The 15352-nt window shown below is 36.3% G+C and overlaps 1 protein-coding gene across 2 annotated transcripts in view; it reads right to left on the bottom strand.

Annotated features, from left to right (window-relative positions):
• Positions 1–13753, bottom strand: part of SLC4A7 (solute carrier family 4 member 7) — a 46686-nt gene extending 32933 nt beyond the window's left edge. The window contains exons 1-5 of one of the 2 annotated variants that reach the window (XM_058810116.1): positions 13629–13753; positions 11284–11419; positions 10102–10262; positions 7737–7925; positions 4690–5052 (exon numbers count right to left, since the gene is read on the bottom strand). In XM_058810116.1, coding sequence (XP_058666099.1) covers positions 4690–5052; positions 7737–7925; positions 10102–10262; positions 11284–11339 — 769 coding nt within the window. In that variant the 5' untranslated portion in view covers positions 11340–11419; positions 13629–13753. The remainder of the gene's footprint in view (positions 1–4689; positions 5053–7736; positions 7926–10101; positions 10263–11283; positions 11420–13628) is intronic. The other variant, XM_058810107.1, reaches the window with a different exon arrangement.
• Positions 13754–15352: the final 1599 nt, after the last annotated feature.

Below are 15352 nucleotides of genomic sequence, written 5' to 3' on the forward strand. Positions count from 1 at the left end.
ACATTGCCAGTAGCACTGAATTGCAGGTTCAGTAAAGGGTGCAATAGGCAAGTAACCCAAGCATTCAAACACACTGAATTCCATGTTGCATCATGGTTCTCTCTACCCAATTAACATTGAAAAGCTGGTCTAGGCATGCATAACCAAGCCCAAATCCCACCTTCTGAATTACAGAGCTTTTGCTTGTTCAGTTTAACATGCACTACAAATGCATTTGGCCTTCTTGCTTGTCTACACTAGACCTTCCAGCTGTGGTGACAGAACATGCTTTCACATGCCTTCAAAACCACATCTAGATAAAGACTGAAGCCTAAACATTGTATTACATGGAGAAAGTTTGTATTTAGGTCAAGCATCTCTCCAGTCAAGATATAAATGAAACCCTCTCTGGCTATCTTCAGGCTACTACTCTATTGTAACTACTGGCACATAACTACTTGCATACCCCCATGTCTATTATTTCTCCATTTTGAATTTTTTTTTAGCGTTTCAAATGATGACTGAATTCACTTTACTTCATCCTCATCTTTGTTTTCAAAAAGCTCTTCCAAAAAGTCATCATACAAAAACACGCAGGTCCAAGCCTTTACCACTAATTTTCATTCTTACAGTTCATAAGGGATGTAAGTTTTTTGCTTCAGGACAAAACACCCATAAGGTGTGGGTGTTTTGTCCTGAAGCAAAAACCAAATCCAAGTTAATAGGCTGTCATTCCTTCATAAATCCTAACATGCACAATGAGCCAACACAACAAGAAGAAAACCCCCAACAACAAAAAACACATTCTACTCTTCTGCTCCAAGATTTATATGTTATTCACAAGAATCATACCATCAACCACCTATGAAATCAGCTGATTTAAGTATTTAACTGCTTAGGAGTTGACGTTTGTAGAACTAGAAAGAAATATTAAACAGTTGTTGCAGAAGAGCATCCTAATACAAAAGTTTAGACATAGAAACTTCATTTTTCCCCTTCTCTGTAGCAATACAGGAAACTTAGAATGTTTTTAGCTGATGAAAGATGAGCCATAATGCATCGCTTTGCATTTTCTGGAAAAGCACTGTGAGCAAAAGCAAGCAGAGACTAGAACAAAAACAGAGAGACAATCAAGGAGAAGGACAGAGAATAAGGATTCCACATATTAGCAGAAATATTTACTATTTCAGTGCTAAAGTGACACTGATTCTTCTAAAAGGTTTGCCTTCAAAATTTCACCGATCAGTCACAGTCAAGGCTCACAAGTTTTGGCACTGACACAGGAATATTTGTCTGATCCTAAACCATGTGTGAATAGTTTTCCTTTCCATCAGCCTTGCAGTTGGACAGACTGCTGCTCTCACAAGACAATACTGCTCACAGATTTTCAGACCTGAGCAAGCATTTCCATATGAGACTGTCTTCATTACACATATCCCTCAATCTGCTATTTATAGAGAAACTCTGAACCAAAGAATTAATCTGCTTTAATAGTGAAACACTTCTATTCCAATCTCACATCAATAAAAGAACTTGTTTCCCTCTCTTCTCCAGTTTAGTAGAAGCAAACTCAAGGACAACTACCTAGAAGTACTTTTCAGATTGTAAGACAGAAAAATTCATTGTTATGAAGCTACTGAGGGGATCCATAAAACACAGCGCTCTTCCTGATATTAGTTAGGCAGATGGACCACTTGTCTCCTCTGAAAGACTACAGTGAAGTGAGTCTGGAGTCATTTGGAATAAAACCTCATATATTCAAGTTAGGTATTTATAACTACACCATCACTAAAAATCATGTGCTTTTTCTGGCCAACTACACTTAATACTGTGATCACAAAAATCTAATCAACATTATCTACAGAAAAAAGAAAGCAAGAAGATTACATACAGTTGTCTCACATCTGTTTCATATGAAAAAGATGAGTAATATATGAGTTCAACATCTAAGCATGACTATTTCAAAGTAACCGTCTTTAGAAAAGCAAAACTTATATAATACAAATCTTCTAAATATGAAGTCAACCATATTTGTACTTGAGGAAATTAAAATCAAGTTTTAAAACTAAAGTTCAATGCAGCTCTAATGCAAAAAAAAAAAGTTCAAATTACTACTAGAGGGCAAATATGCAAACTCCTCTGAATCAATATTTTCAGGAAGCAATTACTGTAAGAGGAAAGACATTGTAAATGTTATTTTGCTCACTTTCAAAGTACATTTCTCAGTGGACCAAAAGACCTTTTAAAACAGACTTCTTTTCTGTTGTTCACAGACATTATGAAACCTCAATGATGCTGGTGAATTAACTGTTAATTTTTAGCTGTGACACAGCTCACTTCCCAGCCCTTCCTATGGAATTCATTATTCAACAGTTCAAAGATGGGAAAACAAACACTGATCTTCAACTGATGACAAAATTAAAAAAACATTGTTAAGAGAAGCCTTTGTCTAGTTGACTTACTAGGAACTGATGACTGGCTGATTAAAATTAAGTGGTAGACCAAAGGTGTGTCTCTTTTCCCTCCTTTTACAGTAACTCACATTAAGTTCAGAAACCTTTCAGCTATTTATGAAAACTAAAAAATAAAAGTCTGAATAACACAAGGCAAATGACAGAGGAATGTATACAGAAAAAAAAACACCTATTAGAAAATTAACACATCTCCTCACACTCACAGGAGGCAAACCAGACTCAATCATACAGATTTGTAAAATGTATTCAGACTGCAATATTCTGAATTACTAGAGAGGCGATACAGACCATAACCTATAGCGGAATGGACCGGGAAGATTTGTTTGGGTTTTTTTCTTAATTAATACCAGGAAGTTGACTTCCTTGTCAGGGTTTTCTTTGACTCTTGCCTCCCAAGACAGAAATTGGTCCAGTTGCAGCCCTGAAGTCATAGTCTAAGAATGTCCTCAAAAGCAAATCTAAGGAAAAAAACTTGTCTTTCTGTGATCAGATGATTTCTTGAACTAAAAAAGCAGGGGAAATCCCAGAAAACAAAAATATCTTCATTGTTGGTGTTTATTATTCTCTTGAAAGACTTATGGATTAACTGGGAAATCATGCCTTTCAGATTTTTTTCTTTATGAGAAATATCTGCATGAGGAACAAAACTGATTTGAACATGACTTGGAGATTCTAGTAGAAAGTCTTACTAGTGATGATAGTAATAGCATCATGTACTTGAGCTTAATTTATTTGCCTTCTCCTGGATTATAAAGATCTTGTGTCTGGCATGCTGTAATTCCTGTCAGAGAAATGAGAACTGGAAAAACAATTACAGCTATTATTTTACTTCTGATTTCAAAGCACATTTGGAAGATGACCTGTGACAGAATTATCGTCACGTGAATTCTCTTAATTTCCCATAAGGAAGTCAGAAAAAGAGATTTGTGTTTGCTTTTCTCAATTTAAGTAATGATGAGGCCTCTGTACTTAAACTGAAGATAAAAAACTATGACATAGTTTCTCTCCCGTTCAGTGAACTACTTGGCTGCTAATGTGAAAAGGCAGATAACCACAGCCTCCTTCTTCTCTGTCAGCATATTTCCACTGTTAAATGTAACAGTGTGCTCTTATTTATTAAACAAGTGAGGAAGAAAACAAGCAAAGCCTCAACTGATGGAAGAACCAAGGGAGATCAGTCCCCCTGCTCCCAATACACACAGGCCTAAAGCAGTCAAACCTACAAGCTGGATTTTGGCAAGACAAATTTCTAGGAAGGGGAGGAAGAGCCTGATGACCAAAAAAGAAAGATGATTCCACCTTAAAAACACAACCTGTCAGGTAGAATTGTGAAGTTTCTAAAGAGCTGGTAATTTTGCAAAAGTAAAGCTAGTATGACCGCACATACGCAGAATGCAAATGTTATGAAACTTTTACTAAAAATATTTCAAGCAAGGATGGAAAGTTCTAACAGTTTCTTTCAACTTATCTATACACCTACATACCCTTTTTGCATATAAAGAAGAAAGGCTTTGCAGATAACAAAATAAATTGCTGAGCTCTGGCCTACGATTACAAGCTCCTAACTACTGTCTCCAATTTTGCCTATCAAACACAGCAAAACACTCATGGAGTGTCTGATGCTGAAGCAGTGCAGTAATGGAGAACTATCCAGAAACAACTGCAGGTGAACTGAACCTGATCATTTCATCAGTTAACTACTGCTGGTTTTAACAGTCATGGTTTCAAAAAGCACAAAAGCAAAAATAAAACTGCTTGAAAGCTTCATGATCCAACTAAACTATGAATGCCACTGATAATTGTATCTTTCCTAATTCTTTTCATATTCACCTCTAACACTTTACCATGGTTTCAGCTGTACCTATCTCAGGATATCCAACACTGGTTTAAGACATTACCTCAACCACTGACAAAACCAAAGCAAAACCTGCTATGGACTGTAGGTGAGTGAAAGGAAAAGGCCACCATTTTTGACATTTTGCTTATATATTAGTTTTTTAAACCATATTCCTTTTTAATTACACAAATGAATGTTAATTAAAGAATTTTTTGCTTGCTTTAGTTAAAAGCTAAAAAGTTAAAAATGCCAAACAAGAAGACAGTCACAACTGAGAAGAGATAAAACATGCAGGCAGAGGTAACATTTATCATATTTCTTTGTGCCAAAAACATCGCAGTGCAAGTGATCCAGATGCAGAGAGCATCACACATGGACAGCTTAAATTTCAATAGTTGCCTGGTGTTTTGCCAATATTTTCCTCTGTCTTCTTTTCCTGGCTTTCCTGCACTTCTAAGTCCTCCTCAGGTGGGTGGATTACTACTGAAGGAATATCATCACTGGCAGGTGACACCAGCAATTCCTTGCCCTGAAGCGGGCTTGGCTGGGCACTTGTGCTTGGGCTGCAGGTAGGGCTGGAGGGTGGAGTGTTTTGAGGGGTGGTTACAGGGGTTGTACACCTTGAGGCTGCCGGGCTCCCAGCTCTTGAAGAAGGAAGAAGGTAACTGAGAAGAACCGACAAACGGCTGTCTGCTCTCAGGGAAAGATTGGAGGCAGAGAGACCTGTTCGCAAAGAGTGCCGGGAGGCTGAAAGGCCTTCCCCTGAGATAAAACAAATGGAACACCATGAGGCTTACAAAAGGGATAGATTATATTAAATTCAAACAAACCAAACCAAACCCACACAGATACAAATATGCATTAACAATTTACATAGTAAATTGCAAGCTTTATGGGCCAAAGTGTCATACTCATGCAAGTAAGATAAGAGGTAAGAGCAGGTCTGATACCAGACATTAGGAAAGTCAGAAATTACTGAGGAGTACTAATTAGAATGCCAAAGATCTGAGGGAGCAGATATTATCTTGAGTCAGAGTAAGATTTGTTAACAAAACAAAAATATCTCTTGACACTGACTCTTCAATTTTCCTGTAATTCCTTATTCCTAATCGCACAGCAGCTAATCCATACAAAAAATAAACTAAAAAATCAAAATATTACAAGACTTGTGTTAACTCTATCCATTACATACAAAGAATTGTTAGTTTTTAAAAAGTGATCACGATCAAACATATCTAAATGTGTTAAATGCAGCTGTCTTCCAATAAGAGTCTTGTTTTATTGAGAATTTTCCCAGGCAGCTGTAGTCTAATATATATTTTTGAAGGGGGCACAAAAATGAGATACACAGCCCCTTCTCCACACCCTCCTGCTGTGACTTACCAATAGCCCCACATGGCTAAAACCAAACATTTCTCCAAAATCCCTTGTTACTTTTGTTGCTCTAGTTTCCATGTCCTACTAATTTCTTATGAAGAGAACACAGTCTTGTGATGGTTCCTTCAGACTGGAGTTTGTAATGGATTTTTCAGTTCTTCCTTAAGCAGGAAGACAGACTGTTTATGCTCATATTAGTACTTCCATTAAAAGGTTTAGTGATACCATTTCTCCCATTTGCCACAAACACTTTTCCTGGGATGACCAGTCTTCTTGAAAACATTACTGATGACTTCTCCTACAATCCCTGAAATCCAAAACATGCTGGTTTCATGTACCATGCCATGAAACAAACAAACAGCAAACTATACACATTTACTTTCACATTTATACCAAGCACTACAGAGACCAGTAAGTTGAACAACCACAGAAAAATTAACAAGAAGGAGGTGCAGAAAGCATGCCTAGCTAAAGGTCACATACATTCCCCTCCCCGCAAACAATCAAAGAGTGGATCCTACAGATACAAACCTGCTTTAAGAACAAAAGCCTCAAAACTCAACTATTAAAATATCAAAACTGCAGAGCAGTAAAGAAAATAGGACCAATAGAGCAGATTTGGTTGCCTATAATAATCACTACAGTAATAACTAAATTCCATAAGTATACCTGATAAATTACAAACATGTCCTAACACACACAACCCCCTAAGGAGCCTAAGAACTAATATGTAAATATGCATGTTTGGTTTACCAGCTGATTAGAGGGTTACCAAAGCATAATAAAAAGAAAATTAAATTAGTACATGCTCATCACATTATACTGGTTTCTTGTTTCAGCATATATCCCATAATCTCTTGTAAAAAGAGTATTAAGAATAAAATGCCCTAAAAAATGGAAGTGATACATGTAAGATAAGTGTCAAGAAAGATTATACCTGGGGATACAGGTGTTCAAGGATGGGCAAAACCAAGGCTGTGTGTGTGAAATTTTCATGTTTGCTGAACAAAACATGTAAGTCAGGAGTTACAGGAGACATTATGCTCTTAGATCAATTAGCTGCATTTTCATTCTTGTAAAAATAAATCTGAAACTACTAGAGAAATATTTAAGCATATATCATATATGCACTGGCTAACAAAAAAACCTATCAGCAAGCTCAGGCATTCACTGGGGAATACTCCAGCATATGTAGCCCCTAACAAGCACTTAACTAAGTGAAACATACTCTAAGCAATGAGGCATCCTTCAAGACAGAAAAGGAAGTTCACTTCAATGATTGATTCATGAAATCAGGGTAAAAAATTTCAATTTTTCAGAATAAAAAAAATCCATGTGTCTTACTTAATGCAAGGCAAAATGAAACAAAGAACAGAGATGAAAATAGAGGTCCCATAAAAACACAAGAATACAAGTAAGCTGCTCTGTAGTTCATATTGCTATTTGGAATTTGGGACTGGATGTCTAGAATAAATTTTCAGGAACTGGTTCAAAAAAGGTATCTAAGAACATTGCTAATACCTTTCTTGGGTTTGAGATTTTTGTTCCCATTAGAACCTTCTCTATAAAACAAGATAAAAATAAACAGCTAACAGTACTACCTTCACCATTGACATAGCAAACTTGTCAAATGAACTTAACACTGGGTTAAGACACATTAACTGTCAGCATCACTGAACTCATGATCACTAAATCTCTTATGCAAAGGCTATAAAAGCAAGTAGGATCCATCTGACACATGTATAAGTTATGCCACAAGGCTGAAATTCCTCAAACATTGCACATTTTATTTAAGCATATACCAAAAAAAACCATTAGGATCAATTTATGTCTACTACTATGCTTCAAAATAATAATGCATGCTATGGTATACAGGCAGGAGCAGAATATTTGAGTAAATTCAAAAATATCATCCATAGCTACACATCACACACACACTCTTATTGTTAGTTCTTTGCTCATCAAGAAGGAAACACTTATCTGTTATTACCAGCTGACCTTTCCTTCATCTCCCAGTGAGAGCATCATTTACCAGGTTAGTATGAACTGGAGGCTACAACTTATCTCACCATTTCGTTCAAGCAAGTGAGGGTCAGAATGTTTCTTGCCTATATCTGCGAAAGACCGAACTAGAGGAATCCGACTGCTCAGTTTCTTCTCGTTCTGATGATGGTGCCTCTTTAGAAGAGCCTCTCTCACTTTCTCTCTTATGGATTCATCCAGCTGGCCAGAGGCAATCATGTTGTCCAAAACCATATCTACATGATAATAACAAAAGAAGAAAATTATATAGGTAGCTATCACATCTCTCTTTCGCCTCACTCAAGCACTGCAGTCGTATCAAATAATAAAAGAAAATCAAAACCTATTTAAAAGAAAAGTCTTCTCTTTAGCAAAACCATCTTCAAGAATCCACAGGAAATTTTCAGATGTCACTAAACAAGTAAATGTGAGAATAAGAAAAGCACAACATGCAGATCCAAGCGAGGGTATTTATTAGTAGCATCATTTCAAGAAATGTAAGGTACTAAGCACCTTGTAATTTGAGCCATTTAATTCAAATTTCAATGGAAATTCACTTTCAAAAAATGTATTTATTGTATTCAACAAACCTACACTAGGAGTGAATTCACGAAGACAAACACAATGGAAAACAGACTTATGACAGTCTTAACCTGGTGTTCCCTTCTTTCACAAGTATATACAACTACATAAAAGTGCAAGTTGCTATGGAATGAGAGGAATTACACAACTCCTGTCATCTTCAGATGCTCTACTGAGACTCTTTACGGAACTTCGTGTGATTCACATGCTTTAGAAGAGGAATTATGAAGCAAAGTCTAGGTATATAATCTAAAACTAACTACTCATCTGTCAAACAATATGAAGTTTCAAAAGGGCATCTCACCAGTATTCTCACATCAGGAAAGAAAGCCTACATATCAGGGAAAATACCTACTGTGTTTCTTAGAGGTCCATTTTTTAAAAACAATAAAAAATATAAAACAAATTCATAAAAGACCTCAACCTGCACAAATAAACACAAACCTATGTGACAAATTTTTAAATGTATTTTCCCAGGCTTAACTAATGTATCGAGACTTAACTGCATTGTTAAACTGAAATTGCATAGAACTTCTCACAATGAAAAATGTTAGGGCTCAGGGTAGGGCTCCGTCCTGACTAACAGAACAACAGGCAGTAAAGTGTCTGTCAGTACAGTGCAGCTTCTTTCTGAGACCACGGGTAACACACAGCCACTTGTTACAGGTTCTCAGAAGGAAACCAGCCACCCTCCCTCTCCTGTTATGAGTAACAAACAGTATTACCTACTGGGTATTGCTGGCTCCTGGAAACAAGACAGCACACTTGTATACCAAGCACTGCTAAGCCACATGCTTCAAAATGGCACCTAAAATTAACTTGAAACAAGTTCACACAATCTCTTAAGGCACCCTAGTTGCAACTCAAGTGCCTGCTACCCAGAGTGCTGGTTACATGGAATTATGCAATTACTTTGGTTATGTATTAAGATTATTACTAAATTTGATTACCAAAAATAAAATTCTAAATCAAAACATTACATTTGCAAAGATGTACTGAATGCTCTTGCTCAGTAAGTCAGAACAATAGGAAGGGAATACCAACTTCCTGAGCGAATTTCAAGGATTTCAAAACAAGAAAACATTTCAAGCGCTGCCAAAGTTTTTAAGGCCAAAACACTTTGTCCTTCATGCATATGTTGGTCAACCCTAAGTCTAATATGATTCCTGAGAAGGCATTCCACTGTCTGGTACCTGTAGCAAGAGATAGCAGGAAAATTATGTAGAACTAATTCTAAATTCATTTAGGAGCAAGTAGACATATATCATGTATATATATGTGCATGTATCTATATATTTATATTTATCTATAGGTATGAAAGTATCCAAAATGACCATGTGATTAGTGAGGACACTCAGCACAGTAGGTCAAACAACATGTACAGCATTTATTTCTGCTCACCTCTTATAAAGGTGAAAAATTTACCAGATGTGCAACAACGAACTGCACTACTGGCATCAAGCTAATGTCAGTCAAAATATGATTAATAATTATGGTACTAAAGTGCACAAATAACTCCTAAAATGTTCTGGCAGATATTTACAATTCATCTGTAGAAACAAAGACAGAGAACACATTAAGGGATTAGAACATAAAGGCAAGTTCTGGGCCTCAGCCTAAAGTACAAACTAAGGAGCTCCTACTCATCCACTTTTGTAAGTGACATTTGTAGGACCAGCTCCTCTCAACGAGACCAAGAGAAGTGCAGCAAGCATGCACATACCTGTTTCTTCAACACAGTATTTTCAAGAACATAGACATCACCAAAACCACCTCAAGTTATAGATCAGAATTTAGGAATAAAGTATTTTTAAAAATTTTAGCTGCAACCTGCTATCTCATCAAGTGTGTCTGCTCTCATGTCCAACATGACCGTGCCATTAAGAATACAGCTCCGCAGTTCAAAGAGACTGTGCAGAGACAGAGTCGCTACGTAAGGCTTGCTCCATCGATCACCACCGTCTTCAACATCCTCTTCAAACTTCAGCCATCTGAAATGAATTCACATGTACACATTTATATTTCTCCTGGGAAGAAAATTTGGCAAGTAATCCCACTCTTCCATGTGGCTTAGGCATGACATAGAACAGAAAATCCCATGAAATCATACCCGCTTTCATTTTCTCAGGCAGCTCAACTGATTAACATTTTTATCAGGCCTTAATAACCACACTCAACTGTTTCAGTTTTTACCCATATTGTTTCTTTGGGCTTGACCAATACCTGTCTATTCACATGTTCTCATGAAGAATATGGCTGTCTGCCTTATTACCTGATTTGTATCTTGATTTAATTAGTATTTTGAGATTAGAAAGCTGTCTGAAACATACCATACAGCATGTTCAAGTCTCCTAAGGCTGCTAAGTCAGACATTTAAGAGCCAGGCAATATTAACACGTGAAACTACAAATTGATCTGTATTCCCACTCACAGGCATTATGCAAATTGAGTTTCTACAAAAGTTATCATGCAACAAGGTAGCTGGAAGTACTGAATGCAGAAGAATTCACCACAATGCATGAGTAGAAGGAAGCAACTAAACTAGTAAGGGTCAAAACCAATCATGGCATGCTGTAACATTCAGGCATACAATTTGCCAAAAATTAATCAAATACTATCCAAGAAAAATAATAATTCCCTTTTTTTATGTTTAAGAAAAAAATGATACTAATATATTGGCTATGATATACTAAAGACATTTCTGAGATTGCAAATACCACACTAGGTGGACGAAACCCCATATTTATAACTTGGCTTACTCCTCCCTTTCAAAATGTTTGGCATGATCAGTTTTAGGGAAGAGAACACAGCACCAGAAAGACTGAGGGTCTCTTGAAAACAATATTGATTCTTTCAGAGTTTGAAAAGAAGAACTAAAGTTCTGGGTTGCAGTGCATGAATTGAGCAAACAACTCCTACAGATAGTGATGATTCTAAACCAAACCTGGTTTGCAATTCTTTGAAATAAAGTTACTATAAGATATACCTTGAAACAATCTATTCTAAACATACCTAGCAGTTTCTCTCCATTCATATTCCTCTCCATCCCTGAAGCAAAGTTCATCCATTTCAGTGAAGAGATCATGAGGAATGTGTTCATCATCATCTTCAGTACCCAAGATAAACTGCACACGTTGGGATGGTGTGTCTTGAAGAAAAGGAGAAACTAAATAATTAGAAGAATTCATACTTCTATGAAATAAGAAACATTACATAACAGTAAAGTCTCCTGCCCTCAGCTAGAAATATGCAGGACAACATCCTCTTTAAGAGGGAAGAGGAACAAAAGAAACATATACATGTCTTTAAAAGAAGGCTCTCTGAAAACTTTGCACTGTTTCTGAAAACAAAACATCTGGAAATCCAATTTATGAAAATTAATCAATTGGTATTGGCTCTTCTACAGATTGCCAATATGAAAATTAACATCATGAGCAAATTTGGTTAAAAAAAACTAAAAATTAATATACCAAAACACTAGAAACTTTGTTTTCATTTTGAGAACAAAATAATTAATACCATCATGACACAAGACACTGAAGAAGCTGAAACAAAACAGGCTGATGGAAACAAACAGCCTTACTTACAGATTAGCTGCCCAAGCAATAGTTCAAGATGGTCATCAGTGAGTAGCCAGGCACTGACTGTCAGAGCAGCAGATTTTTCTGTGGTCTGTTGCTATTTATGTAGGATAAAATTTTTCATTGCATGGTTGGAGCAGTATGTATAAATTACCATAGGAAAGCAGAAAACTATGTAGCTGAAGTGTCCAGAAAATAATTTAACTTCTCATAGTATAATGTCTAGTGGAACAGGCTCAATAACTAGCTAGAAAACTAAACTATCCTTATTGATCACATAAGTACTAGACTTCAATTAATATGAGCAAAACTTTTCAAAAAACACCAATTAAACCACATGATTCTAGAGATACTTTTATACATATATTTATACAAGGATTTTGTTTCAATTCAAGTGAACTTTCATATTACAAGGGTTCAAAAAATGTACTAATTGCAATGCTATCTCAAGGAAGGCCAGAAATAGAAAATCCAGGTAAATCTCAATTTTAAATTTCTTTTAATTTTCTCAAATTTAAAAAAATTTAACTTTGTTCACTGAAACATCACTCTTACAGCTGTTATACATGAATATACAACTGTAGGCTTCTACTGTAGAAGGAAGATGGCCTTTTAGATTTAAAGGTTAAGATCTGAATTAGTAAAAAAGTTAATTCCACACTGAGATTTACTTTAGCATTTTTGTCCTGGTATATATCACCATCTAGTAGCATCATTCTGAAATGTGCTCTTGAATGCAAACAACATTCATTATTAGTTAAGATCTATAGCAGATTGTTTCCATCCCAAAACCAACACACCCCAGAATCTGGCCAAACCCTGTGCTTCTGTGCATACAGAAGCAACCAGAACAGAGAAAGTGAATTTTTGTCAACTTAATATAACTTACTTCTTCAAAATCTGTATAGCAAGACTCTACAAACATGATATCCATTATAATAATTTGTATGTGGGAGAGGAGGCCTTGAAGATGGTTGAAACCAAGAACCATAGGAGAATGGTAAAAGATTTGTCAGAGCTTTTCCATTTGAAAAATCCTTTGTTTCAGGTACTGGCCCATGCAGAACATGCTGCCAGTCATTGAAAGGTAATAGTGAACAGCATGGTGTCCACACTTAAATTCAAACATTGCACCATAATCTGCTCGTTCATGGCACTTTAGGAATTAAAGTGGACTTAGGATGTTGAAGAAAAACTGCTAAGCATACTGCCAAATATTTTCATTTCAGAGAATGATATGACAAAATTGTCCTCTCTTGAGGATAATAGGTGTGGGGGAGGGGGGGGGCAGTTCGTGATCCAAACAAAAAATTTATGAGGCAGTGCAGTTCCTTTACTAACAGACAGCAAGAAGGCAGAAGCAAATATTTAAATAAAATAAGATCATTGATCAAATTACCATGGCAAATGCTGCTTTTCACAGCTACATGCTTAGTTTCAAAAATCAGAGGAAGAAGCATACACGACTACACAATCTGAAAAAAGGTGTCTAATTTAAATAACACAGATTTTCATGCTACAGGAGAGCATTACAAAGCTCTAGTCTAACCTATTCAGTGCAGGCTGCTGAACATTCATGCAGGCAGCTGGACCAAGTCCAACAGCTTCTGACTTAGATAAAACACAACCACAAAATCCTTGTCTGATTGTACACAAAAAGACATTAATTACAGCGAGAATAAAAGAAAGCACAAAACAAACAACATTTAAGCACAGAGTAGCTACTACAGGTTTATTTTCAGGAGACATGAAGAACATGCACAACAAACTTCTTACCATATGATGGAGATTCTCGGCCATCCTCTCTGTCATCTTTGTCTCTTTTTCTTCTGTGCCTGTGCCCACGATGCCTATGCCTTCGACGGCCTGGCTTGCCAAGTGGGACGTGAACTCCGATATACACAGCTCTGTGGCCTTTTCAAGGAAGTTTTAAAGGACACAAATAAACAAAAAATTACCTACTACCCAAATTTAGTATCTAAAGACAAGGGGTTTAAGAAATAGCAATCCAAAAGCACTTGACAAAAATTACCTTTAGTGAACTAACATGACCATTTCTGTCCTCCCAGAGTGTCACGGAACTAGCGCTAGACTCATTTCTCTGATAAATTAGGTCATATTTTTATTCAGTTTAAGAATTCAGTTGTGAAACAAATAATTCAGAAGTACAAGCTTGACCTGTAACACTGAAAGAAGCTACTTTATAAACATGAGGCCAAAGCAGAGAAATTACATTTTAGTCCTCTTTTTTTGCAGGGATTCATATCAGGACAGTTGTAAGAATGGCAAAATAATCCCTTGGTTCAGCTTATTAACTTCATCAAGAAATTACCCTTCATCAGAGTCTGCAAGTAGTTTTCTGTCCTTGAAAGAGCTGCCAATATTTTCTCAAATAGCACATAACACCTCAAAGTGAAACTGATGTTGAATTACACCATTAACTTAGTATCAAGAGGATAAAAGGAACTTCTATTCTGAAATGTATGTCAACACTTCAAATAACTTCCAGAGATGTTGGGGTGGGTTTTTCCTATTCTAGAATGTTTTAATAAATTTAGAAGCACATCCTCAAATTAATGAACACTGCTCTTGAAGACGTACTTTCAACATATTGCTTTTCCTTTGACCTTTGACATCAAGACAATACTAGCATCAACATCTTAGCAAAAGATATCAATCAAGTGACTGTTATGAACATATTACTACCATGTCTCCTGTAATGCAGATAGCATATACAATAGGCTTTTCATTGCTATTTAAACAAACAATTGCAGGAAGAGACAAATTAACTACAACACTAAATACTCTGCTTCTTGGTGTTGAAGAGCTATTACAGAAGACTGACATTAACCAAAGGAAAAGGAAGTGGTCTTCCAGCTCTTAGATGCAAATTCAGCAAATTTACATTATGAAGGCAAGCCCTAGAAATTGTGACTGCATGTACACACATATATATGTATGTGCCTAGCACACATAAAGATGTTTAAGATTCCTGCTGATTATAGAGCTTTAAAGAAACAAAAAGTGATAAGTTGTCAAGCTTATTTCCCAAAAAAAGAATTCCTAAGCCCAAAAAGATGCTGCTTTATAGAAGTTTTGTGTATTTTTACAGTGCTACCTGACTAAAAACACAAGCAAAAACCATTATTCACACAAGTAAGTTCAACATTTAATTGGTCAAAGATTCCTTTTCACATAACAGGATCCAATTCTTGACACACTTCCAACACAAGTTTAATTAGAGCTGACTGACTGGCACTATGACCAAATCTGAAATTAAGCATATTAAAAGCTATTTGTTTCCATGTAAGAGTGGAAAAGAGATTAATTTCTCAAAGCACTCATCATTCCTATTTATGGAGAGAGACTTGATTTTTTGTGAGTTTCTTCCAACAATACCCAGCCCCTGCCCAGCAGCCTGACCTCTGTCCTCCATGACTGCTATGCACAATGCAATTCCCAGAGAAATTAATGTCAATGTGACACTTATAAATCACTGC

The sequence above is a fragment of the Ammospiza caudacuta genome, chromosome 1, assembly GCF_027887145.1.
Source record: "Ammospiza caudacuta isolate bAmmCau1 chromosome 1, bAmmCau1.pri, whole genome shotgun sequence".
NCBI classification, from domain to species: domain Eukaryota; kingdom Metazoa; phylum Chordata; class Aves; order Passeriformes; family Passerellidae; genus Ammospiza; species Ammospiza caudacuta.